The 27,887-nt window shown below is 42.0% G+C and overlaps 1 protein-coding gene across 8 annotated transcripts in view; it reads left to right on the top strand.

The window, feature by feature from the left end:
* The window catches only part of cep295 (centrosomal protein 295), a 208,413-nt gene that overhangs the window by 86,039 nt on the left and 94,487 nt on the right, over positions 1-27,887 (top strand). For 7 of the 8 annotated variants that reach the window (XR_009445842.1, XM_048532237.2, XM_048532235.2 and 4 more), the window contains 3 exons: positions 3,777-4,034; positions 4,819-4,925; positions 8,363-8,463. Coding sequence is in view for 7 of the 8 variants with exons in the window: in XM_048532237.2 (XP_048388194.1) it covers positions 3,777-4,034; positions 4,819-4,925; positions 8,363-8,463 (466 nt within the window). In the remaining variant the exon portion in view is untranslated. The remainder of the gene's footprint in view (positions 1-3,776; positions 4,035-4,818; positions 4,926-8,362; positions 8,464-27,887) is intronic. The other variant, XM_048532236.2, reaches the window with a different exon arrangement.

Here is a 27,887-nt window from a genome sequence, read left to right as displayed (position 1 = left end):
ACTAATAGCATTGGGGTCAACCCACAGCAGGAGGAATACAGTGATTCAAGAAGGCAACTCACCACCACTACCTCAAGGGCAATCGGGGATGAGCAAGAAATGCTGGCCCAGCCAGCGATGCCTACGTCCCTTAAAATGAATAGGAAAAAAAATCTGAATAGTATCCATTATAGTACTTGCAGCCTTTTTCTTTGGTATCTGAAGGGCTTCATTGAACTGTGGCTTTAATTACTAGTCTTGAGAATCTGAGAGTCACTTTGAATCTTCATGTAATTGAGCTTAGACTTTGTTGAAGCCAAAATTTTTGCAAGAATCAGATGATACTCAGAGCTTTTGCCAAGCTATGGGTGTATCCCCTAATCAAAATGAAATAAATGCAATCTCTGACCTTCAAAACTGAAAGCAATTTACTTTGTTTGCCTGTAGAATTTGCACGGGAACTTCCTTGTGCCCACTTTCACTCGGCCACATTGTGTGTAACGGAAATCATGATGGCTGTAGAAATGCCTTGAAATTCATCATTCAATTCCTTCAGATATGCAGACTGAACCCACATGACAGTAGCTTAGATCCAAACTCGCAAACAATTGGAACAGTGAAAACTGTGATATTGGGGTAGGTAGTACCTGAACCAGTTTAGGACCAGAAAGTTGGTGAAAATGGGAAATGGTAGCCATTACTGAACAAGTAGTAGCCTTGCTGATTTAATGGTGAAGTGATTTTAATGAAGTTAAGTAGGTAGGAAAGATTCTACGGGTCTGATGGCTTTGTGGGAAGAAATTTTGACAGCTCATTTTCTGTTAGCCCCTAGTAGTAGAGGTGGTACAAAGCTTAAAACATAGTGTACCTAATGCAGTATAATTTTAATAGAGGATTTTAACCTTGGAATAGATCGATAAATGTGAGAAATGTAGTGGAGTTTTGAATATGTCAGAATAGATTTTAAAACTGTCTGAGAACCAATGAATTGGTCTTCCTAAATTCAGGTCTTCCTTATTCAGTTAACAATTTAATAGTCTGAGCATTTATCTAAAAGCAATCATAATATTGTTATGTTCAATAAATTGTTTGAAAGAGGATAACATGAAACAGCTATCAGGATTCTAAGTCCGTGCAAGGATTTCTTCAGTCGGATGATAAATGATAATGATAAATGACCATGGGTAAAATGACAGATAAATGGAATTGTCAATTAATAGATTTAGTTTGGCATTGAACCAGTTTATATTATAAGGGGCAAGAGCTCCATTTTCCTACAAAAAAAACTATGCGTATCTAGTCAACGTGAACTTAAATGGCATACAAAAGTACAACAGAAATGCTAGCAAATGTAAATGATCCAAATGATAAAGCGTAGAACTACAAAAAGGAGCTATTAATTTGAACTTTAAGTGGGATACAAGAATCAACACTTTTTTAAGAGAATTCTTAGAAAATAATGCTAGGTCTAGAGCAACATCGGTCTCTTTGTAAATGATTATTGTCAATGGCAGTAGTCATATTGAATAATTACTGTGTCAGTATTAAGAGATTAGGAAGAAATCAACATTCCTGAATCCCAAGGAAATAATTGAAAGTTTATTGTAAGTCAAGTAATAGTAATGAATGAAATAATGGTGCTCAAGAATGATCAATCCAGGACGAGCTGGTTTCCAAGAGATAGTAGGTACTGCAGATACTGGAGAATCTGAGATTACAAGGTATAGAGCTGGATGAACACAGCAGGCCAAGCAGCATCAGAGGAGCAGGAAAACTGATGTTTCTGGCCGAGCCCCTTCAGAAAAGAGTTGCGGTGCATTTCTGAAGAAGGGTCTAGGCCGGAAACATCAGCTTTCCTGCTCCTATGATGTTTCTTGGCCTGCTGTGTTCATTCACCTCTATACTTAGATATCCGAGATGGTTTCCATCTTTGTTTGTTTTTGTTTTAAGTTGGTGAGAAAATTGCAGACACCCTATCAATAGTTTTCCATGCAGTTTTCTGAATTTGTGAAATTTTCCTTTAGGATGGATAATTACACATGTCACTAATTAAAGAAAAGTAGGGAGAAAAACAGAATTGTGTACAGTTCTGGTCACCCTTGTATAGGGAAGACCTAGCTAAACTAGGAAAGTGTGTAAAGAAGATTTATGAGGATGTTGCCAGGACTAGTAGGGCAAAGTTATAGGGAGAGGTTGGCCAAGATAGAACTTTATTCCTTGGAGCATAGGAGACAAAATCATGTGGGACATAGATAGGATGTCCCTATCTCTTTATCCCAGGGATGGGGAATTGAAAAAGAGAGGGCATAGGTTCAAGGTGAGAGGGGAAAGATTAAGAAGGAACTGAGGGATAAGTTCTTCACGCAGAGAGTAGTGTGTATACGGAACAGGCTGATTGAGCAGGTACAAAGCAACGTTTTAAAGAAACTCTTGGATAGGTACTTGGATGGGAAAGGTTTAGAGGGATATGGACCAAATGCAGGCAATTGAAACTGAATGGGCACCCTGGTCAACATGGACCAGTTTGGGCCAAATGGCCTCTTTCTGTGCTGTTTTACTCTGACTCTTTAAAATTTTAGGTTTTTCCTAACCTTCAGCCCTTTTGAGAAATTCACCCACTGGAAATAAGTTGACTTGTTTTCTTTTTAGAGAATATTATTAGAGTTAGTGTGCCAGGAGGGTGCCAGTTGTAGTTGCACTGCAATGTGTTCATAGAAACATAAAAATGCAAAAGATAGGAGCAGAAAGAGGCCATTTGGCCCTTTGAGCCTGCTCCTTTATTCATCACTATCATGGCTGATCGTCCAACCCAATAGCATAATCCTGCTTTCTCCCCGTAAACTTTGATCCCATTTGCCCCAAGTGCTGTATCTAGCTGAATCTTGAATGCATCCAATGTTTTGGCATCAACTGGCTTCTTTGGAATTGAATTCCACAGGAAGTGGTAACGAATTCCACAGGCTCACCACTGTTTTTGGGTGAAGAAACGACTGCTCGTTTCCGTCTATCTACCAACTACCCCGAATCCTCAGACTGTAACCCAGGATTCTGGACACACCCACCACCGGGAGCATCCTCCAATTCTTTTAGAACTTTAAAAGTCTCTGATATCAACCCATCATTTGTCCAAACTCCAGGTAAAACAATCTTAACCTTGTCAATCTCTCTTAGTATGTCCATCCTGCCATCCCTGGAGTCAGCCTGGTAAACCTTCGCTGCACTCCCTTGAGAGCAAGAGAATCCTTCCTCAGAAAAGGAGACCAAAACTGCACACAATACTCCAGGTGTGGCCTCACCAAGGCCCTGTGTGATTACAGCGACAGATCCCTGCTCCTCTACTCAATCTCTTGCAGTGAAGGCCAGTATACCTTTTTACCTTCTTTACCGCCTTCTGCACCTACATGAATACCTTCAGCAACTGGTACCCAAGGACACCTAGGTCCCACTGCACACGGCTCTCTTCCAATTTACAGCCATTCAGATCGTAATATGCCACCTTGTTTTTGCTTCCAAAGTGAATAACCTCACATTTATCCAAATTACACTGCATCTGCCATTGATTTGCCCACTTAACCAACCTGTCCAGACCATGCTGAAGGATCTCCGCATCTTCTTCACAGTTCACCCTCCCACCCAACTTGGTATTGTCATTAATGTTCTACTGTTTTTGTGCCATTTGTATTTATATTTGTTTTGTTTGATTTTCAGTCAGGCATATGAAGCAATTAGTAGAATTGTATAGGGATTTGCAAATGTTTGCACTTTGTAACTAAACATTTCTTTCTGCTGCTGTGGAGATCTACAGTTGGTAGCAGCCACTCAGCCCTCTGCATGCCCAACTAAGGCAGCCTTGGAGAAACTGTTTACCAAGATAAAGATACAGAGAGACTCTTGTTCCAAACCTGAACCGAAGTATATAAACAAAGATATGACCATTGAGTCTGGTTCAATTACCAGTGAAAAAAATGATCAAAGAACTTTGACAAAACCCACAGCTGACAATTTAAGTGAAGAACATCTAGAAATATTGCCAGTGCTGATTCAAGCCAATAAACGTGAGTTCAATAACATATATTAAGTTTGGTTTTGATCTTATTTTGGAAATTATAGAATATCCTTTTATTGTCATATGTACTCAAATACAGAAGTACAGTGAAAAGTTTACAATGTCTCCCCACATGGTACCATCTTGGGTATAAAGTTCCTAGATACAACTCTTAGATACAAAATATAGAAACAAAAGCTCACCAGGAAAAGAAGTTACACTACCTTGCAGTTTGTCATAGTCCAGATTAGAAAAATAAAAAGAAATAAATTTTAAAAAGATAAGTGTTACAATCTTCATAGAAAGAGCATACAGTAGATCAGCACAGGGGGCTTCCAGACATGGCCTGACTGGGCTTGCAAGCTGTTGATACCCCCGCTCTGGTCCAGAGTCCAACAACTGTCCCTGCTGCATTCCAGTCCACTCTGCATCAGGTATAACCCCCATAAAGGTACGGGGATTGTGGGTGGTATATGTGGAGAGAGAGAGAGAAAGAAATGGGGGAAATAAACAGAAGGAGCAGAGGACCTCCAGTTGGAGCATCCTATGCTGCTGTCAGCTTGACCCATAAATTACAATTTTTGTTCAAACATGTTTTGGCTCTATAATTCGGTATCATTTGTCAGCTTTTCACTAGTAGTTTTGTCAGCAATCTTACTTGGCAGTCAGTTGTTGGACAGAATTTTGAACAAGCTCCATTTGATGTATCGTTCATTGGATTGAAATGATAAAGCACATTTTTTTTGCACTCGATATATTTATGATCTGTAATTCATCCTGTTGTACTTTTCTAGAGCAAAACAAAGTACCTGAAGATGCCATAAAGGCTGGAAGTGCAACATTGAGTCATCCAAAAGAACAAGCAAGTGGAACTAGATCTGAAATAGACAGAAGGAAACAAGTATGTTTATGGAAAAGGCTTGGCTAAGTTATGGGGTTACATTTTCTTTGTAGTATCCCTCTCATCCCCATTTTTAAAAAAAGCTCTTCTGATCTGCTGAAAAGTGGAAGTTCTATTATAATGTGTTGCTTTTTAGCTTTCTCACCTACTTGTAAACCTATTATTATATTGAGTAGGGCTCACCCAATTTCTCATACACTGGCTGTAATCATTTATTTAGCTTTTCTTCGGCCCCAATGCACTGTTACCTACCCCTGTCATCTGCCTTGCCGTGGGCTCCATCTCCACCCCCACCTGCCGTTTGTCTTCAGCATAAGTACCACCTTTTCTTCGAAGAATAATTCAAAATATTAACTCTGCTCTGTATTCACAGATGCTGCTAGACCTGCTGAGTGTCACCAGAAATTTCTGTTCTTGTTTTAGATATCAGCATTCACAGTTCTTTTGAATTTAAATTGTGTCCTGTGTCTGGCAACTTTTTTTCTTATGGTGCAAAATTGTGATTATCTTGATGTGGGGAAAATACACAGTTTGTTTTCTTTAGAACGTATAAATGGGCAATTTTTGTGATTTTACAATTAAGCTGACTTTAAGTATTTAGCATTTAATTATGCTGGCAATCTAGCTGAAAATTTGCCTAAAAAAATAGTTAAAGTTCCTTGAGAGCTGTGTTTGCTAATAGTGTTGGGCAGAGACAGGAAGTCAGCATGACTGTATTATTCCCATTGTGTTCAAATTCTTCCATGATATTTTTTCTTACTATAACCCAAATGGTTGGTTGGCCTACTCCTCCCGTTCCCAGTTACTGTAACTTTCCAGCAGCACTACAGTCTTCCTCAAATTACTTTGGTAGCCATGCCTTCAGGCTTCTGGCCCCAAAGTTTTACACTTTCTCCCTTTTTAATTTTATTTGCTTACCTACTTCACTTTAACAATTTTTTTAAACTTCTTAAAACTACTTACAGCTGAGCTTTTCATCACTTCTGTAGGAGTGTTTTTCGCAACCTGGGGACAAGGCCTCAGGAGGGAGGCAGGATTCAGGCAAGTGGAAGCTGTTTGATCAAGCAGAAACCAGTTTATGCAGGGAGAGACCCAAAGGATCTTCCCTGAATTTGGCTTCGGAAGATAGATCTTCCCTGAATTTGGCTTCGGAAGATAGATCCTCTCGTTTTACAAAGAAATACAGCATTTTTATACACTCTCTTGTAACTGATTACTGTGTCACAAACATATTTATCATCCTTCCCCCTTAACCCAAATGCCCATTCCTGTGGGATGCCTAATCAATGATGGGCAATTCCATGGACAGCCCCAGGTTCCCATAATCTTACAGTTTTAGCTAGGTGTTGTAATCTCTTGGCTTGGGATCTTCCCATGCATTCTATGCATTCTCATTCCAAAAGTTTAATGGCCATACTCCTTTGGGTTTTTCAGGCTTGTTTATCTGTAAAGACAGCTCAAATTTTGTTACCTGTTGTATTTTGATGCTGTCTGTCATCACTATCAGTTACTCATTTTATTTTCCCAATGCCCCAATTACATAATTCTAAAAATTAAAAAGTCAGTTAGTTTTAGCTAATTGCTTTAAGGTTGAGTTCTGTTTTATAAAGTTAATTTTGAGTAATGTTACACAGCTGCTACTGTTGTAATTTATGGCTTGTGATCAATCTGTCTTGTTCAGGGCAGGAGGGAAGGTGACGCCTAAGGCTAGTTAATCTTTACATCCAAGCTTAATTTTTTTTTAAAGCTTGTATTGTATCCTGCTTATGTGTTGAAACCAGTTTCTATGATTAGAGCATTTTTAGCTAGAAACTGTTTAATATTGCTGATAGCTTCAAAGAGGCAACCATTTACTATGAAATAACTTGAGCTGTTATCCTTGCAGCTGCTTGAGGACCTAATGTAGCACCTGATGTTGTTCATTTGCTGGGACATTCGTCCTTAATAAAGCTGGAATTGGTCATTTATCTGTCCTAAGGCATCCTTTTATCAGAACTGTCTCGGATGGGAACATACAATGTTCTTTTACTGACCTTTGAGCAGTTCTGTTCAAAGGTATCATTGTATTTCACTGTGAACAGGCTGTTTAGTTTTGCTTAACTTCTGTCTGTCATCTTGAAAGCAGGCATGGGCTGCTTAATGTGTTTGGAAAAGAGCCACCTTACCTGCCAGGTACAGGTCACCCCTACAAGAAGAAATAGTTTAGATGTAATAAATTATTAAATTAGGCACAGAAATTAAATGCATAACCTGTGACACAAGTACACTACTCATTCTGAAGCCATTCTGTAGAATGGGGAGCAGAGGCAAATGAATCCCTGTGATTTAGAGTTTAGGTGATTTTTTTTTAGTTGTCTTTTGATGTTTCGTAGTCTGTAGTGATAAGTCTTTGCTCTTCCCTTTTAACGTGTGGCTTTCTTCAGAGAAGGTGATTCCTTGTTCCTTAGACTCTCCTCTAACTCCACTTCACCCCTAGCCCTGTTAATGTACTGAGTTTTGGGTGCTGACAGCATATGCCTTGTTGATCACCTGTCCAGATGCTTTTGGCCACTAACCTCTGGCAGCTGTGCATGATGCCAGGAGAGCTGTCTGCCTTCATCTGATGAATTAGTTTATTGCCTTTCTAAGAATGTAAACTTATTTTCCCAAATGATGCGTTGATAAGCCAATAAAAATGGCACAGATAAATTGTTGACATTAGTTGAACAAATGGAGTTTTGTCACCTTTTTACTGCTGGTGGTTTTGGTGACTTTTAATGCTAAAAGTTTGCAAAACCGGTAACTGTTGTAACATTAGTTGAATGAAATCTCATGTTATACTCTAAATGCTTGGAAAATCAATTTTAAAGTGACCCTAATTTCCAGAATCAGCTCCTGACCTCATTTACAGCCTTGATTCCTATTTGGACTAAACAGCTGGTTTCTGGATGTGAGGCGAGCATGATTGCCTTTGACATAAAGACTGCATTTGACCAAGTGTGGTGTCAAGGTGGAGACTTGTGTTGATGGGAATTAGGGAGAAAATCTCTGCTGTTTGGAATTGTACCTGCCATAAAGGTTGTTGGTCACTCACTGCAGCTATAGAATACCTGTCTGGGAGCTCCTCCGGATAGTGTCCGAGGCCCAACCATCTTCAGCTGCTTCATCAGTGACCTTCTCTCCATCATAAGGTCAGAAATGGGAATATTTGCTAATGACTGCGCGTTGTCCAACACCATTTCCAACTTTCCTGATACTGATACTAGCTTGCATCATGATACCGTGCTGAGCAGACACATAGTGTAGAAACAGAATTGTAACAGCTTCACTAAGCAGGTGTCCAATATATTTGTCTCATGCTTTGAAACATCGAAGTTACAATACACAAAGGACAAGAACTTTTTAACTGTAGTTTATTGTTTGTAAGATAATTTGGATTTATTTTCTGTTTTCCACAGTTGCAGCATCACAAGCACTTTCTGTCAAATGTGCCATCCGCAGACAATGAACGTATGGGTATGATTCATCGGTATCAGCAGCACCTTATTGAACAAAACAGGCAAGAAATTCAGTTGCTCACTTCCGGTCTTTTTAAGATGTTTTTAAGCATTTCATTTTTTTTTCCTTTCTGAAAAGATATTTGCAATTATATATTTAGGTTCCTAATTGTAGATTGCATTTGCTATTTAAAATATTTGAATACATTTCAGTATACGTGTCTAATTTGTATGTTAACGTAGCATTCCGTGCAATGCTTTTGAACCATGTTGTTGTTTTTAAAACTACAATGACTAATGAATATTAACATTCAATTTTTGCAGGCAAAGAAATTTAATAACTTCGCCAATCTCCTAACACTTATGCCAAAAGTCTATCAGCTCTCCTCTCTCTCTCTCTCTCTCTCTCTCTCTCTCTCTCTCCCCCTCCCCCTCTCTCTCTCTCTCCCCCTCCCCCTCTCTCTCTCTCTCCCTCCCCCCCTCTCTCTCTCTCCCCCTCTCTCTCTCTCTCTCTCTCTCTCTCTGTCTCTCTCTCTCTCTGTCTCTCTCTGTCTCTGTCTCTCTCTCTCTATTAAATTCTTTTGCTATATGTCTATTTTAGCTACACTGGCTACTATTTTGCTAGCCAGTCTGTTCTGTTGTAGTTGATTGGTATCACCCTTGCTGTTGGCACACTTCCCAGTTTAGAGTTGTCAGCAATATTTTACCCCATGCTTCAATATCCACGGTAATTGTACTAATAAAAACAAGCAGTAATTTTAGTACTGACTCTTGAAGAAGCTCACTCCTATTTGAAAAACAACCATTTATTTTGAGTCAAAATTTGTCTTTCAACCAATAAGCTTATAACTGTGGTCTATGGGTTACAGGGTTAGTTAACCTGCCTTTTAAATTCCATGTGGATAACATACATTGCTTTCAAGACAGTAGGAACTGCAGATGCTGGAGAATCTGAGATAACAAGGTATAGAGCTGGATGAACTTAGCAGGCCAAGCAGCGTCAGAAGAGCAGGAAGGCTAACATTTCAGGCCTAGATTGGCTGCTGTGTTCATCCAGGTCTACACCTTGTTATCATACATTGCTTTCCCTTCTTCAGCCTTCACTGTCAACTACATCAAAAAAAAATCCACTTACCAAGTTAAACATGATGTGCCTTTTAAAAAGAAATCATGCTGGATCTCCTTAACAAACTGTCCTTTCCAAGAGAACAAGGTGTAGGGCTGGATGAATACAGCAAGCCAAGCAGCATCATAGGAGCAGGAAAGCTGATGTTTCGGGCCTAGACCCTTCTTCAGAAATCTCTGAAACTTCTGAAGAAGGGTCTAGGCCCGAAACGTCGGCTTTCCTGCTCCTATGTTGCTGCTTGGCCTGCTGTGTTCATCCAGCTCTACACCTTGCTATCTCAGATTCTCCAGCATCTGTAGTTCCTACTATCTCAGTCCTTTCCAAGTATCTGCTGAATTTTATTTTTCCAATAGACAGTAAATTCACTGGCCTTTAGTTAGGAATGTTTTTGTATTCTTCCTTGAATGAAGGTATTGCATTTTCCACTCCCAGTCACCTCTCTTGGATAATTAGATTATATCAAGTCCTTCATTACATAGCCATCTACCTTTTAATAGATGCTTCCAATCCATTATCTGTATTCTCCAAATTCAGAACACCTTTAGCAAGTGTATCACCAGGTGCAAGTCCCCTGCTGGGATGTGAGGTAGCAGGGGGAAGACGCTAAAGTTCCTGTACATAGTTGGAAGTACCATTTTCATATGAAATGTTAAATCAAGATCCCAACTACCTGTTTAGGTGGATATAAAAGATGCGTATTTTGTAAAAGAGCTAGTGAGTAATCCCATATATCCTCACTGATATTTATCCTACAATCAATATCATGAAAAGCAAAGTTAAAGGAGGAAAGTTTTTAAGGGAGATATGCGTGGAAAGTTCTTTACGCAGAGGGTGGTGGGTGCCTGGAACGCGTTGCCTGCGGAGGTGGTAGCCGCAGGCATGTTAGCGTCTTTTAAGACATATCTGGACAGGTACGTGTATGGGCGGGGTGCAAATGGACACAGACCCTTAGAAAATAGACGACAGGTTAGACAGAGGATCTCGATCGACTTAGGCTTGGAGGGCCAAAGGGCCTGTTTCTGTGCTGTAATTTTCTTTGTTCATTGTTCTGTTACTTGCATTACTGTTTATCAGATTATTCAAATGAGCTGCTGTGTTTCCTACATTATAAACAATGACTAAACTTCAAAAAGCATTTGGTGTTAGTGCCTTGATGTTTAATTATGAAATATGCTCTGTATGCAAATCTATTCTTTTATCACTGAATCTCTTTCAGAAAAGGCGTCGCTAATGTTTTCTTTTAAGCAACGATAAAATTAAGAACTAAGTATCCCAGTCTTCATCTCTAAACGTTATTTTGACTCTTTTCATCCCTAACAGTGGGAGGTGGTGGCGGAGTTGTAATGCCACTGAACACAACAGAATCACTAATATTCCAAAACCCCAGGCCGATATTCTGAGACATAGTTTGAATCCCATTATGGCAGATGGTGAAATTTTATTTCCATAATATCTGGAATAAAAGACTTAGCTAATGGTAACCATGTAACCACTGTCAGTTATGATAAAAACCTATCTGGTTCACTAATGTAAGTTTTTTCACATTGACATTTTTCCTAGTCTGACCTATGTGGATTGTTAATAAATGCTGGCCTAGCCAACAATGCTAATATCCCATGAATTTTAAGACAAAAGTCACACAATTCCAGGTGAATGTGATTTTATCTGATAAAGGGGCAGTGGTACTAAAGCTTGTGATTTGAAATAAACTTGTTGGACTGTAACCTGGTGTCGTGTGACTTTTGTCCTTGTTCACTCCTGTCCAATACTGGCACCTCTACAGAATAAATATTAGAAAGGGGCTGTTTCCCGCTCCTTAATATTTGCTTACTGTTGGCAAGCTGGTAGGAGATATTTTCCCTTTTTTCTAAAAAAAAAATCAAAAAATAAACGTGTTTCAACATAATTACACTGGGTGCCAGGTAGGTGAGGTCTACCTGTTGTGCTAGAAGATGTGGATGTTGATTTTTTTTTAATATAACTTTTTAACTTTAACAGCTTATGGCCTAACTTTAAACTTATCAGCATTCATTACCTGGCCTACGTCTGACTCCAGATTCATGACTAATTGGTTTACTCTTGCCCTCTGGGACATGAGGGATGGGTAATAAAGGCTGGCCTAGCTAGTGATAGCCTCACCCTATTCGTGAAAAGAAGCCCTGTTCCTGTGAGGAGTTCAACTTCAGACCTCTTTCTTGATTTTCTCCATTGCAAGTCTAATCTTTGACTCTTAACCAAGTATAAGCCCACAAATGTTTGATTTATTTGACCCTCCTCAATCCTTGACACCTGATCCAGCCGTGTCTCTTTGCTAGCTGGACTGAGAAGGAAGTTTTTGTGAACATGTTGCAGGAATATCACCCTCCTTGGCTGTCACTCTAACATTATCCCAATGAATACCAATGTTTCCACTCCATGATTCTTGCTTACCCTCTGCTTATTCTAAGTGTTTAAATATTTAGAGCTATCAAACTATCTAACTGTTCTCTCTGTATTCAATTGAACTTTGAGTTCCATGTTCTACTAGTGTTTTTAATTATTTTCTTATCCGTCATCTGTCTGCCTGGACCCCAAATCTCATTGGGTTTCCATCATTTGTATTTTTGTACCATTGAATAAATATGATGCTCTATCACATTTTATGAGCAATATGGATGACTCATTTGCCTGCAGCAAAATCCATTTACCACAATTGCCCATTGCCTTTTAATTTGTTACAAATATCATGTTATAATTTGGTGTTTTCATCAATGCTCATTACAGTGCTGTCTTATTTGTCATTATATTTGGATAATTAGCTGTCTATCTCTATCTAAGTTGTCACTAAGAAGAGTGAACAGTTGAGTCCTCAATGCTGAAACTTACAGAACACCTCTAGTTAAAGTCCTGCCAATGAGTGGAATGATAATGTGGCTTTAAGATGTATGTTTTGTCCTGGTTTCTTTTGGACAGAGATTGTGGGCCAGATGGCGATAAGATGATAAACAACTTGTGAAGCCTTAAGTGTTTTCTTTAAAGTTGGAGCGATTGAAGCAGCCTTAGTACGTGTGGTCAAGCTCCCACCTACAGAACCAAGAGTTCTAATTTTAGCATTCACCAGTAGTTGCTGGAGCCTCAGCACGGTTGGAAGCTGCAGTACATCTCCTGGCTGCTACCTTCTGAGTTTTCTCTTGATGATTTTCCACTTGGGCTACAGGAATTGTATGTGAGACAATCTGTTTCTTGAATTTGCCTATTGCAAATGGTGTGTTTATGAATTGTTGCTGTGTTGGAACAGTTAATTATAATAGTTACTGTATCTATTATTCTGTTAATTTGTCCAATTGAATTAGGTTATTCCAATTACTCCCTTGTTTTGTATTTTACAGTACATTAGATGAATAAAGTGTGTTTTGTTTAAAATCCAGCAGTTTGACCATTAGAATTCCATCTGGAATGCAACACCTTTCATTTATCCTCTATTTTTAAAAAAAAAGAAGTTCGGGTCTAGATTATTTTTTGCGTATTTTGCGGGGCTTTTGTTTTGTCTGATCTGGTCCATAATATGAGAATACCTGCTTATTATCTCCACTGTCTTCTGTCACTCAGCAGTTTAACCAGCTCAGTAAGTTCCCTACATGCCATTATCCATAACTTTTGCTAATGGCTCTCTAATGAGGGTCTTTGGACCCTTTTGGAACTCTGTTTAAGTAACATCCATAGACGCCTCCAACGTCTTCTGCTTGTTATTGATTTTTCATTTTCTTCTTAGCCCACACCTGCTCCTCCCAGTTCTTCCTGAATCTCCGGTTTTCTCTTCTCATTGTCCCTGTCATTCCTTCTCAACATAAGGCATTTAGCAAGTTTAGATCGTATGCAATCCAGGGGAAGCTTGCCATTTGGATACAAAGTTGGCTTGAAGGTAAAAGACAAAAGGTGGTGGTGCAGGATTGTATTTTCAACTAGAGGCTTGTGATCAGCAGTGTGCCACAAGGATCAGCACTGGGTTCACTGCTTGTCATCATTTATGTAAATCATTTGGGTGTGAATATAGGAGGTTAGATTAGTAAATTTGCAGATGACAGCAAAATTTGTGTTTGTAGTGGATGTTAGAGAGGTTTATCTCAGAGTACAATGGGACCTTGATCAGATGAGCCAGGAAATGGAGCTTAATTTAGATATGAGGTGTAACATTTTGGTGTGGAACACCATGGTAGGACTTCTACAGTTAATGGTAGGGTCCTGGGGAGTGTTGCTGAACAAGGAGACCTAGAGGTGCATCATTCCCTGTAAATGGAGTCACAGTGGTGGAGAAAGTGTTTGGCAGGCTTGCAATAGTTGGTGCATTGAGCATAGGAGTTGGGACATCATTTTGTGGCTGTACAGGACTTTGGTGATGGCTCTTTTAGAATACTATGTTCATCTGGTTTCCCTGCTAAAGAAAAGACATCCTTAAACTTGAAAGGCTTTTGAAGAGATTACAAAAACGTTGCCAGGATTGGAACGTTTGAGGGAGAGGTAGTATAGGCTGGGGCTTTTCTCCCCCTGGAGTGTCAGAGGCTGGAGGGTAACCTTTGTAGACGTTTACAAAGTCTTGAGGGGCATGGGCAGGTCTTTTTTGCAGGATAGTAGAGTCCAACACTAGAGAGTATAGGTTTACGGTGAGAGGGTAAAAATTTAAAAGGGACTTAAGGAGCAATGTTTTAATGCGAAGTGTAGTGGATGTATGGAGCCAGTTGCCAGAGGAGATGCTGGAGGCAGGTACAACTAGAACACTTAAAAGGCACCTGGATGGTACATGAATAGGAAGAGTTCAGAGAGATATGGGACTTGATCAGTTTAGGATATCTGGTCAGCATGGACAAGCTAGATTGAAGGGACTATTTCCATGCTGTATGACTATCCCTCAGGACAACAGATGATTGTTTTTGTTTATCCCGGAGCTGTGGGTCCTTGATGACCTGAATAGTTTAATACTGAATTCACATTCTTAGCCATCGAGGGGAAGGTTATGTTTGAAGCATTTGGGTAGGATGTGCTGCTTATTTATTCCATTCACGATTTGTACTTGACCTCCACCTCTCTGTCAGAAATGCATGAAATGGTTGGCGCCTCCTTGATACTTGTGCAGTTTGGACAGTCTTCAGCAAGCCAGTAGGGTATTGTATTTTTCAGGGAAACTTTGAGAAAGTCTGTAGTACACTGTCTTTTTCTTTGCTTGCAGGAGGGCAAAAACACTGGCTGTGTAGAGTGACCTTGGTGCTGATTTTGGGATCTTTCTCATTAAACATTACTTTTCCTCAATGGCCAGTGACTGCATTGGCATATTGGCAAAAATGTTCAGTTTCATCATTGATGTCTTTCTTGCTGATTGGTGGCTCTAGTTTGGAAAATTATCCAATTTATCCATAGTTTGCCGTGGATCTTTAACTGGGGGGGAAAGAGTGTTATGCAGTAGGGGAAAACTGGTAGAAGACCTTTTTCATTTAAGGATGTTTAGCTTAAAGCCCATTCTTTAATATGCTTTTGCAAATGGATCAAGTTTCAAGTTTGGCCTCTGAGTATGAATGCACGCAAGCATTATCTGCATACTGCTGCTGAATGACAAGTTCTTGTGATTTTGGTTCTGGACTGGAGATGACAAGTTTAAAAAGTTAGTACCACAGTCACTCATGTCTCACTCTTCAAAGATGGCCACAGTTTTAGCATCTCAGATATTCTGATATATTCATCTTCTGGATGAAGAGGTTAAGGTCTTGAATTCATGTCAAGAGTGCTTCTGCTGTGTGTTTTAGTACTCTGTGGACTATATCTATGTTTCACCTTTTTGGTTCTTAGCTAGCAGGTGATCTTTACAACCATGTTGGGCTGGTGTTGTGCTGAAATGGTGATGGATAGCATGCTGAGCAATGTCAATGAGGACACACATTGAGGATTAGGTCTTTGGGGACATACTCCACGCTGTGTTATCTCGGACTCCAGCATCAGCAGAGCTTACTGTCTCTGACCCTTCCAATCTCCATGTTTTTTTCTTATTCTTTCAGAGGATGAGGGCGTTGTAGGCCAGGGAGCACTTAGAGCCCATCCCTAATTACCCAGAGAGCAGTTAAGTCAACCACATTACTGTGGGTCTGGAGTCACATGTAGGACAGACCAGATAAGGAAGGCTGTTTCCTTCCATTAAGGACATTTGTGAACCAGGTGGATTTTTCCAACAATTGGCAATGGACAACAGTGACTACGTATGTAGGAAGTGTGTTTAGTTATGGCTCTTGATTTACCACATGGAGCCCCTGGAGCTGTGATGGACTCATGGTGGAGCATCCCTGAGGCTGAGAACATCATGTTTAAGTCAGTCAGTCACACCACCAGTAAGGGTCACACAGACACAGAAAAGTTGGCTAAACACCAGGAAGATGAGTGAGTGTGGGCAGGTAGTGCAGGAGGCCCACTGGCCATTCCCCCTCAAACAGGGATGTGGTGTTGGATTTTGTTGGGAGAAAAATAACCTCTCAGGGGAAAGCAGGAGCAACAGCCAGATCGGTGGCACCACATTGACATTTTCATAGTACTGGGAGGATCGAAGTGTAGATGAGGGGTAGCTTAGGGGACTCTACAGTCAGGGCACAGATAGGCGTTTCTGTGGCCACACGCGAGACTCCAGGAAGACGTGTTGCCTCCCTGATTCCAGGGTAAAGGATGTTTCTGAGTGGTCAGAGGATATTCTGAAAGGGGAGAGTGAGTCAGAGGTCATGATCCATGTTGGTACTAACAACATAGGCAGAAAGAAACATAAGGTGTTACAAAAGGAGTTCAGGCAGTTAGGTAAGAAGTTGAAAAACAGGACTTCCAGTGTTGTAATCTCAGGATTTCTCCCCGTGCAATGTTCCTGTGAAGCTACAAGTAGGAACACTGCACAGTTAAATATGTGGCTAAACAGCTGTTATAGTGGGAAGGGCTTCAGTTATCTGGAACATTGGCATCTCTTCCAGGGAAGGAGGGACCTGTAGAAGAATGACTGAAGAAGGACCAATATCCCAGCAGGGAGATAATAAAATGTGAGGCTGGATGAACACAGCAGGCCAAGCAGCATCTCAGGAGCACAAAAGCTGACGTTTCGGGCCTAGACCCTTCATCAGAGATGGGGATGGGGAGAGGGAACTGGAATAAATAGGGAGAGAAGGGTAGGCGGACCGAAGATGGAGAGTAAAGAAGATAGGTGGAGAGAGTATAGGTGGGGAGGTAGGGAGGGGATAGGTCAGTCCAAGGAAGACGGACAGGTCAAGGAGGTGGGATGACGTTAGTAGGTAGATGGGGGTGGGAGGAAGGGATGGGTGAGAGGAAGAACCGGTTAGGGAGGCAGAGACAGGTTGGACTGGTTTTGGGATGCAGTGGGTGGGGGGGAAGAGCTGGGCTGGTTGTGTGGTGCAGTGGGGGGAGGGGACGAACTGGGCTGGTTTAGGGATGCAGTAGGGGAAGGGGAGATTTTGAAACTGGTGAAGTCCACATTGATACCATTAGGCTGCAGGGTTCCCAGGCGGAATATGAGTTGCTGTTCCTGCAACCTTCGGGTGGCATCATTGTGGCAGTGCAGGAGGCCCATGATGGACATGTCATCAAGAGAATGGGAGGGGGAGTGGAAATGGTTTGCAACTGGGAGGTGCAGTTGTTTGTTGCGAACTGAGCGGAGGTGTTCTGCAAAGCGGTCCCCAAGCCTCCGCTTGGTTTCTCCAATGTAGAGGAAGCCGCACCGGGTACAGTGGATGCAGTATACCACATTGGCAGATGTGCAGGTGAACCTCTGCTTAATGTGGAATGCCATCTTGGGGCCTGGGATAGGGGTGAGGGAGGAGGTGTGGGGGCAAGTGTAGCATTTCCTGCGGTTGCAGGGGAAGGTGCCGGGTGTGGTGGGATTGGAGGGCAGTGTGGAGCGAACAAGGGAGTCACGGAGAGAGTGGTCTCTCCGGAAAGCAGACAGGGGTGGGGATGGAAAAATGTCTTGGGTGGTGGGGTCGGATTGTAAATGGTGAAAGTGTCGGAAGATGATGCGTTGTATCCGGAGGTTGGTAGGGTGATGTGTGAGAACGAGGGGGATCCTCTTAGGGCGGTTGTGGCGGGGACGGGGTGTGAGGGTTGTGTTGCGGGAAATACGGGAGACGCGGTCAAGGGCGTCCTCGATCACTGTGGGGGGAAAGTTGCGGTCCTTAAAGAACTTGGACATGCTCCCACAGCTACCTAGAATACACCTCCTCCCACCCACCCTCCTGCAAAAATTCCATCCCCTATTCCCAATTCCTCCGCCTCCGCTGCATCTGCTCCCACGATAAGAGAGGAGCTCGAACAGTTCATCCACTTCACCAACACCTTCCACCCCAACCTTCAGTTCACCTGGGCCATCCCCAGCACATCCCTCACCTTCCTGGACCTCTCAGTCTCCATCTCAGGCAACCAGCTTGTAACTGATGTCCATTTCAAGCCCACCGACTCCCACAGCTACCTAGAATACACCTCCTCCCACCCACCCTCCTGCAAAAATTCCATCCCCTATTCCCAATTCCTCCGCCTCTGCCGCATCTGCTCCCACGATAAGAAAACCAGATCCCAGCAGGGAGGTTTGCTAGTGTCATTCGGGCAGTTTAAACTAGTGTGACGGGGGGGGGGGGGAGAAGAGCAGTAGGTCAGCAAGAAAAATGACCAAGGAGGTGTTACAGACTAAGGCTAATAAGGCCTGAAGAACAGACAGGGAGAGATTACTGAACACAGCAGGAATGTTGGTCTGAGGTGTAATTGTTTTAATGTGAACTGTATGTCAGGGTAGGATTCCTAGGATGGTGATGGCGAGCATGAGGGGGCATAGCTTTAAATTGAGGAGTGAAAGATATAGGACAGATGTCAGAGGTAGTTTCTTTACTCAGAGAGTAGTAAGGGAATGGAACGTTTTGCCTGCAACGGTAGTAGATTCGCCAACTTAAGGTACATTTAAGTCGTCATTGGATAAGCATATGGACGTACATGGAATAGTGTAGGTTAGATGGGCTTGAGAGCAGTATGACAGGTTGGCACAACATCGAGGGCCGAAGGGCCTGTACTGTGCTGTAATGTTCTATACGTGAAGTGCTCCCTTACAGAGCACTATCCTTCTTGGCTGTCAGTGAGGCAGATCCTTTGGATGCTTCCATTTTTCCAGTGTTTTCAATCTGGTTCATCTGGTATGATAACTTCGGTGAATTCATCATGGCTCTCTCTCGCTGATCTGTGGGTGGGGGGAGAAATCTTAAGGTGTTCATTTGGTCTCTCCTGAAGTATAGACTCAGTCAAATTTATGACAAAACATGTTCAGCCAACTGTTGTAGAATTCCTTAGTGTCTCCCTGTCCCATTCCTTTTAATAATAGTGGCATTTGAAATATTCCAGTCAATAGGAACAGCCGTTCAATCAGTTGATCTTTGGAAGAGTTAGGGCATCTATAGTCTCTTGTGTACCTCCCCTGAAACCCTCATCTTGGTGCCAAATGATTCCATTTTTATTTAGCAAGGTGAAATCTTTTGATGCAAGAATTTGTTAATGCTTTTGGTGCTATTGTTTGCTCCTTTTTGTTTGTTAATTTTAGTGAGCACCTGACTCTCTGATTCGGTACCAGTTTCCTCAGGATGTTAGCATGTTGCCTTTTCCTCCATTGTAGTACAGGTGGAGAGCATTTCTTTTTCATGGCAGTGTTTGGTGATACCTTTTTCACACCAGCGTTTGATTGTAACTGTGGCAAAGCGTTCCATTCCCTTACTACTCTCTGAGTAAAGAAACTACCTCTGACATCTGTCCTATATCTTTCACTCCTCAATTTAAAGCTATGCCCCCTCATGCTCGCCATCACCATCCTAGGAATCCTACCCTGACATACAGTTCACATTAAAACAATTACACCTCAGACCAACATTCCTGCTGTGTTCAGTAATCTCTCCCTGTCTGTAACTGTGGGCAATTATGCATATGCGTTCATTGGTGAATGCCTGGTTCCATGTTCTGACACCACCAGAGACTTTACATGAAAAGTTTTTTTACAAGTGCATGACTGTGAAAGCATGTGAGATTTTTGAACTGGGCTTCAGTAGAGACTGATGCTAGACCACAGAACAAGAGTAGTGTTGGCCCAACCCAAGAGTGAGAAGGGAAAAAGGCACTGGAGTGGCAGAGGAGGGTTGGGTGGGCATGCCAAGTATGGCCCAGGAGCTGGAGGCTCCATCCTCTAAGCCTCCCTTCAACGACCCCCACATTCCACCTTGCCCTCCGATGTCTACCAAATCCTGACTTACTCCCCACCACACACCCACCCCCAACGAAAATTCCTAGGCGTAATCACTTCCCTGTAGCCATTTCCTCAGAATCCGTGTATACACTATTAAAAGTGGCACATAGCGCGTCAGTTTCGTGGACACAATCTTTTCTCACGTTATATTCTTTCTTCGTTATGTATCATTGCTAATGTCCAAGGGACCCACGTTTTAGTGGCTATTCTTTTGCTTTAGATATGAATGTAATATTCATTGGCAGGAGCCCTGAAAGCTTAGTTGGCTGCCTGATGGTGGGGAGTAAAATGGAAAAGTTTGCAACGCTTGTTTGTACGTGATATTTGTAATAAAATAAATGAGTTGACAGCATCAGTATAGGTGAAAGCGTTTGCTCTTATACTCCTGAATATTTAGTTTCCAGTCTCGATCTTGTTGAAAAAATATCACCATAATGGCTGAGATAACGGATAACATAATGGCTGTATGATTTTGAGAGGAAGGTAGGAAAGGGTAGAGGGATGGCACTGTTGGTACAGTATGGAATATAGGGTAGGTGCAGTAGCAAGAAATTATCTTGGATGCAAGACGTAGAATCCACATAGTAAGAACATTAAAAAAGGGAAAAAAAAAGCATGGATAGGAATAATCTCTGGGCCCCAAAACAAAAGCTATACCACGGGCAGAGCATACATTTGGAGATAAAGAAGGCTTGTAACAAAGGCAGTATGTTAATCATGGGACACTTCATAGTAAGCTTGTAGATTAGGATAGCCAGATTGGCAGAAGAAGTCATGAGGAAGAATTCATAGTGTATTTGGGAAAGATTCCAAGAACTGTGTGTGGATCCAATCAGGGATCAGGCTATTTTCGATCACTGAAATATAATGAGGCAGGCTTAATTAATGATGTCAGCAAAAGATCCCTCTCTGGAGCAATGACTATAAACATAGTAATGTTTAGCATTCAGTTTGAGAGAGAGGAACTTGTGTCTGAAACAACTATGCTCAGTTCAAATAATGACTGCAGAGCTGACTAAATAATGAGGTCTGAGCTGGATGCAGTGGACTGGGAATGGAGTTTTGCTGAAATGATGGTTGAGCAACAATGGTAGATAATTAAGAAAACAACTTGTTGCTCACAGCATTGGTATAATCAACTGACAAAGGAGGATTCTTGGAAGGGGATAAGACAACCATGCTTAGCTAGGGAAGTTGAGGATAACATTAATTTAAAAAAAACACTAACCTTTGCCACATTGTAAGCCAGAGGATTGAGAGTTTTAAAACAAAAGACTACCAAAAAAATTAGAGAAGATAAATTTTGAGTGTAAACTTGCAAATAATAGAGCTGAGTAGCAAGAGCTCTTTGCCTTCTCGCTTCCTTTTTATGTATTCAAGGTAAATCCCTTGAATAATAAAGTTGGGGAAATAATGGAGAATCAGAAAATCAGAAGTTAAAATCACAAGCTTGCTTAGTGTAGCCCCTTTGTCAAGTGAACGGAGAGAGAGAAGCATACAGAAGACAGGATTTATGGACTGGTCAAAAATCATACAAATGGTTTGAGGGGAGTGTTGAATAATAAGTCTCTGCAGATGATCAGAAGTGTTAGACTGTGTGAGTGGAAGTGACAACAGTTGAGTAACAAAGGAAGGGATAAACTGTAAGCCAATTAAATGACAGATAATTACAAAAGATTAAAAATAAGAATGGCGCTGGATACAAACCAAACGACATGGAATAACATGATTGGTATAAGAGCCACATGCCAAGGCTCTAACCAAAATACACAATCCTAAACTGTACAAACTAAAGTAGAGAGATCATAACAATTTATCCAGGTGATGGTGTCTAAACAGTACAGTGAGGGAACTTTTACAGATAAAGAAGAGTGTGCCGGGGTCATGTGTAGCATGACATGAACCCAAGATCACGGTTGAGGGTGTCTTCATGGGTACAGAACCGCTCTGTTTCTGCTCAGCGATTCTGCATGGTTGCATATCCCAATGGCTGCCTTGGATGACGCTTACCCGAAGATTGGACGCTGCATGTTATAGCATTGACTGCTGAAGTGTTTCCTGACTGGGAGGCAACATTCCTGTCTGGCGATTGTTTCGCAGTGTCCATTCATCTGTTATTGTAGCGTCTGCATGGTCTCACCAATATACCATGCCTTCAGACATCCTCACACGTAGCATACAAGATTGGCAATGTTGGCCGAGTCACGTAAGTATCTGCCATGTACATGGTGGGTGATGTCCCATGTGTAATGGTAGCATCATTGTCGATGATCTGACATGTTTTGCAGAGGGTGTTATGGCAGGCTTGTGTGGCGTTTTGGCTGCTGTTCCCCTGAAGTCTGGATAGTTTGCTGCAAATTATGGTCTGTTTAAGGTTTGGCAGTTGTTTGAAGGTGAGAAGTGGAGGTGTCTGGATGATCTTGGCAAGATGCTCATTGTCATTGATAACATGTTGAAGGCTGTGAAGAACGTGGCATAGTCTCTCCAGTCCAGGGAAGTATTTATGACGAAGCGTACTGTATCGGTCATAACCCATGTCTGTCTTCTGAGGAGTTCGTTGCAGTTTTTCACTGTGGCATGTCGGAACTGGCATTCCACAAGTTGAGCATTGTATCCTGTTCTTATGAGGCCTTCCTTCAAAATCTTGAAGTATTCATTACGTTCCTCATCCAAGCAGATCACGCATGTACGCAGGGCTTGTCTGTCAGGGATGGCTTCCTTAATATGTTCAGGACTGACGCTAAAAAAGTGCAGAATTGAGGTTATCTGTGGGCCTTCAAGAGAACCTTGACCACAGCAATCTCTGCAAAACGTTCACATCACCAACATGGATACGACCATCACACGTGGGAACACCACCCACCACATACATGGCAGACACTCAGTGACTCGGCCAATGTTGTCTACTTGATCCACTGCATGCTAGGATGCCCCGAGGCATGATATATAGATGAGACCATGCAGACACAACAGATCTATGGACACCATGCAATAATTGCCAGATAGGAATGTTCCCTCCCAGATGGGAGGCTTCAATAGTCAAGGGCATTCAGCTTCCAATCTTCCATTAATTATTAATTATTCCTTGAGATACATGGCGCTGAATCGCTGAGCAGAAACTGATAGCCAAGTTCTATACCTGTGACGTGATCGCTGGTTTGTGTCACCCCACACGTGACCCCACCACACTTAGTATCTGTAAAATCTTCCTTACAGTCCTTTGCGCCACCAACACTTGAATAAGTTATGATCTCTCTACCTTAGTTCACTTATATAGTTGGATTACATTATTACTTTAGAATCATAGAATCCCTACAGTGTGGAAACAGGCCCTTTGGCCCAACAAGTCCACACTGGCACTTGGAATACCTCACCCAGATCTATCTCCCTTTATTACTTTAGTTAGGCCCTTAGCATTTGACTCTTGTACCCAAGATGTTATTCCAGTCATTTGGCTTGTCAGCAGTACCACCTTGCACATGGAGTTGGTGCATTCTCCCCGTGTCTGCACGGGTTTCTTCCAAGTGCACTGGTTTCTTCCCACAGTCCAGAGATGTGCAGGTTAGGTGGACTGACCATACTAAATTGCCCATAGTCTCCAGGAGTGTGTAGGTTAGATGCATAAGCCATGGGAAATGCAGGGTTACAGGCGTAGAGTAGGTGGATGGTTCTGGGTGGGATGCTGTTCAGAGGGTCAGTGTGGACTATTTGGGTAGAATTGCCTGTTTCCATACTGTAGGGATTCTATAAACTGAGCTCAGCTTTTCTGCCCACGCTTTGTTGACTCTTGATCCTATTACTAATTTTAAAAACCAGTCTGTCTCCTTCTCAAATTTACTTCAATGTGCCAGCATCAATTCCAGGTCAGGAATTCATCGTTCTCTCAATTCTGAGAGAAATGATTTCTCCTCACCTGTTTTAAATATGCTATCCCTTATCCTAAGACACTGATCTCTTGTTCTAGATTGCCTCACGTGAGAAAATATCCTTTCTATGTCTATTTTGTTAATCCCCTTTTAATGTCTTATAAACCACTCTCACAATTAACCTTTGCTATTTTTAAACTATTTTTGTCATAACCCTTTGGTCTTTAAAAGTTTCTCAATCTGCAACCTGGTACCAAACTTTGCAAGACCTTTTTCTGAAGAAGGGTCTAGGCCTGAAACGTCAGCTTTCCTGCTCCTCTGCTGCTTGGCCTGCTGTGTTCATCCAACTCTACACCTTGTTATCACTGACCTTTGCAATACAGTTTTCCTTAGTTTTTGCCATTAGTTATCTTTAACTTCCTTGCTTAGCCATGGGTGCTTCCCAATTCCATTCCTGTTACAATCTTTCTTCCTCTCTGGAAGGTACTTCAGTTGAGGAGTTGGGAAATGTCTACCACTGTTCATCAACCGTCTAGACTAGAGCCTTTCTGCTCAGTCCACCAGGGCCAAATCTGTCCTTGTGCCAATGCAGTTACCTTCTGTTAAATACCAGAACGCTTGTGTGGGAGTTGAATTTCTTAGCCTCAAACTGAATTTGAAATTCCAACATTACTCTTCCCTTGAGCATCCTTTTTACAATAAGATTAATGAATAATCTTATCTCATTGAATAGTAAATTCAAAATAGCCTGCTCCCCAGTTGGTTCCTCAACATTTTGCCCCAAGAAATAATCTCTTATTCACTCTTGAACTTTGTGGCAACTCTTGCCAATTTGATTAATCTGGTCTATGTACATATTAAAATTACCAATGGATATTCCCTCATCTTTCTTGCAGGTCCCCAGTGTTTCCCTGCTTTCTACTGTATCCTATAGTGAAACCATATTGCTACAGGACCTACAGATTACTCCCACCAAGGACTTCTTTCTCTTACTGTTTCTTATTTCTACCCAGACTATTTCTATGTCTTGGTCTCCAATGCCAAAATGTTTCATTGCAATCACTGGTTGTATCCTTTGCTAACAAAGCTGCACCAACTCCTTTTCCTACCAATCTGTCCTTTTGGGACAGAGTACCCTTGGATATTCAACACAGTACTAGTCTTACTGTGACCATATCTCAGTAATCAGTGCCAGTTATACCAGTTTTTAACCAGTTTTCCTTTTAAACTGTGAACTCACGAATTTTATACCAAATGCTAAGCACATTTGGATACAAAGCCTTTAACTTTGACTTATTATCAATTTTCGCTCCCTTTGTACAATTCTTTGGTGCAATATGATGTTTATGCACTCTGTCCCTTCCTTTCACTTTCTGGTAACAAATAGCCTCATCTCTGACCTGCACGCCTCCTTTCTTGAATTTGGTTTTTAATTTTCCATGCAACTGACCTTCTCTTCTCTTGCCTCCACCCCACCAGCTATTTAGTTTCTAGCTATGTGTCTAGCTATATAATTCACGACAACTCTGATCCCAGCGTGAGTTAAGTGGAACTCAACTCATCCCAACAAAGTAGCTCCCTCTTTGCCCAGCACTGGTGCTAGTGTTCCATGGATTCAAGCCCATTTCTACAACAGCCATCTTGACTCAATTATCTTTTTGACCTTGTGCCAATTAGCTCATGTTAGTCATCCAGGCATGTTTAATTTGTGGTTCTGCTTTGTAACTTACCACCTAGCTATTCATGTTCCCTCAGAACTGATTTCCTCGTTCTGCCTGTATTGTTGTTGGTGACCACGTGGGCCATGACAACTCTATCTTCTCCTTCCAAATCCAAGTTCCTCTGTAGCTTAGATGAAATATCCATAACCTGGGTGAAGGGTAGGCACTGTAGCCTTTGAGGCTCTCGGTCCTGGCTACAGTGAACAGTGCCTATTCCCCTAACTATACTGTGTCTGATGATGGCCACATTTCTTCCTTCTCCATGCTCTTGAATAGCTCCCTATATCATGGTGCTGTGGTGAATTTGCTCATCCTCCCTCCTTGGGCTTCACGTCAACTCTGAACCTCATGGTAGCAGGTGATGTATTAACATGGATGAAAGCTGGTTGGCGGACAGGAAGCAGAGAGTTGGAATAATCTGGTCTTTTTCAGAGTGGCAGGCAGTGACGAGTAGGGTGCCACAGTGTTTGGTGTTGAAACCTCAGCTGTTTACAATATACGTTGGGTGAAGGAATTGAATGCTGTTTCTCCAAATTTGCAGATGGCGTCTGAGCTCTGAGGAGGACGCTAAGATGCTGCAGGGTGACTTGGCTGAGTAAGCAAATGCAGTATAATGTGGATAAATGTGAGGTTATCCACTTTGTTGATAAAAACAGGAAGGCAGATTATTAACTGGTGGCAGTTTAGGAAAAGGTGAAGTGCAAAAAGACCTGGGTGTCATGGTGGAACAGTTGCTGAAGTTTGGCATGCAGATGCAGCAGGCAGTGTGGAAAACTACTGGCATGCTGCCGTGCATGGCAAGAGGATTTGAGTATTGGAGTAAGGATGTTTTGCTGCAGTTTTACATGGCCTTGGTGAGGCTAGACCTCGAGTACTGTGTGCAGTTTTGGCCTCCGAGTATGAGGAAGGACATTGTTGATGTTTGGGGAGTCCAGCAAAGGTTCATCAGTCTGATTCCTGGTATGGGAGGACTGACAAAGGAGGAAAGACTGGATTGACTGAGCTAGTATTTGCTGGAATTTAGAAGAATGAGGAGGGATCTCATAAAAACATAAAATCCTGATGGGACTGGACAGGCTGGATGTGGGAAGAATGTTCCCAATGTTGTTGAAGTCCACAGCCTAAGAATGAGGAGTAAGCCTTTCAAGACTTAGATGAAGAAGAATTAAGAAGAATTTCTTCTGTCAGAGTTGGGAACCTGTGAAATTCTCTCCCACAGGAAGCTGTGGAGCTGAGTTCATTAGATGCATTCATGAGGGAGCTGGCCCTTGTATCTAAAGGGATCAAGGGGTATGTGGAGAGGGCGGGACTGGGATACGGAGATTGTATGATCAGCCATGATGATATTGAATGGTGGTGCAGGCACGAGGGGTTTAATGGCCTACTCCTTGGATTGGAAATTGGCTTACTGAAAGAAGACAGAGGGTGGTAGTTGATGGGAAATGTTCATCCTGGAGACCAGTTACTAGTGGTGTACCGCAAGAGTCGGTGTTGGGTCCACTGCTGTTTGTCATGTTTATAAATGACCTGGATGAGTGCGCAGAAGGATGGGTTAGTAAATTTGCAGACGACACTAAGGTCAGTGGAGTTGTGGATAGTGACGAAGGATGCTGTAGGTTGCAGAGAGACATAGATAAGCTGCAGAGCTGGGCTGAGAGGTGGCAAATGGAGTTTAATGCAGACAAGTGTGAGGTGATGCACTTTGGTAGGAGTAACCGGAAGGCAAAGTACAGGGCTAATGGTAAGATTCTTAGCAGTGTAGATGAGCAGAGCGATCTCGGTGTCCATGTACACAGATCCATGAAAGTTGCCACCCAGGTTGACAGGGCTGTTAAGAAGGTATATACAGTGTTTTAGCTTTTATTAATAGAGGGATCGAGTTCCGGAACCAAGAGGTTATGGTGAAGCTGTACAAAACTCTGGTGTGGCCGCACTTGGAGTATTGTGTACAGTTCTGGTCACCGCATTATAAGAATGATGTGGAAGCTTTGGAAAGGGTGCAGAGGAGATTTACTCGGATGTTGCCTGGTATGGAGGGAAGGTCTTAGAGGAAAGGCTGAGGGACTTGAGGCTGTTTTCGTTAGAGAGAAGATGGTTGAGAGGTGACTTAATTGAGACATATAAAATAATCAGAGGGTTAGATAGGGTGGATAGGGAGAGCCTTTTTCCTAGGATGGTGATGGCGAGCACAAGGGGGCACAGCTTTAAATTGAGGGGTGAGAGATATAGGACAGATGTCAGAGGTAGTTTCTTTACTCAGAGTAGTAAGGGAATGGAACGCTTTGCCTGCAACGGTAGTAGATTCGCCAACTTTAGGTACATTTAACTCGTCATTGGACAAGCATATGGACGTACATGGAATAGTGTAGGTTAGATGGGCTTGAGATCGGTATGACAGGTCGGCACAACATCGAGGGCCGAAGGGCCTGTACTGTCCTGTAATGTTCTATGTTCTATGTTCCTGCACCTAACTTCTGTGCTCACTGTGCTT

The sequence above is a fragment of the Stegostoma tigrinum genome, chromosome 6, assembly GCF_030684315.1.
Source record: "Stegostoma tigrinum isolate sSteTig4 chromosome 6, sSteTig4.hap1, whole genome shotgun sequence".
NCBI classification, from domain to species: domain Eukaryota; kingdom Metazoa; phylum Chordata; class Chondrichthyes; order Orectolobiformes; family Stegostomatidae; genus Stegostoma; species Stegostoma tigrinum.
This window is presented reverse-complemented; position numbering and strand designations above follow the sequence as displayed.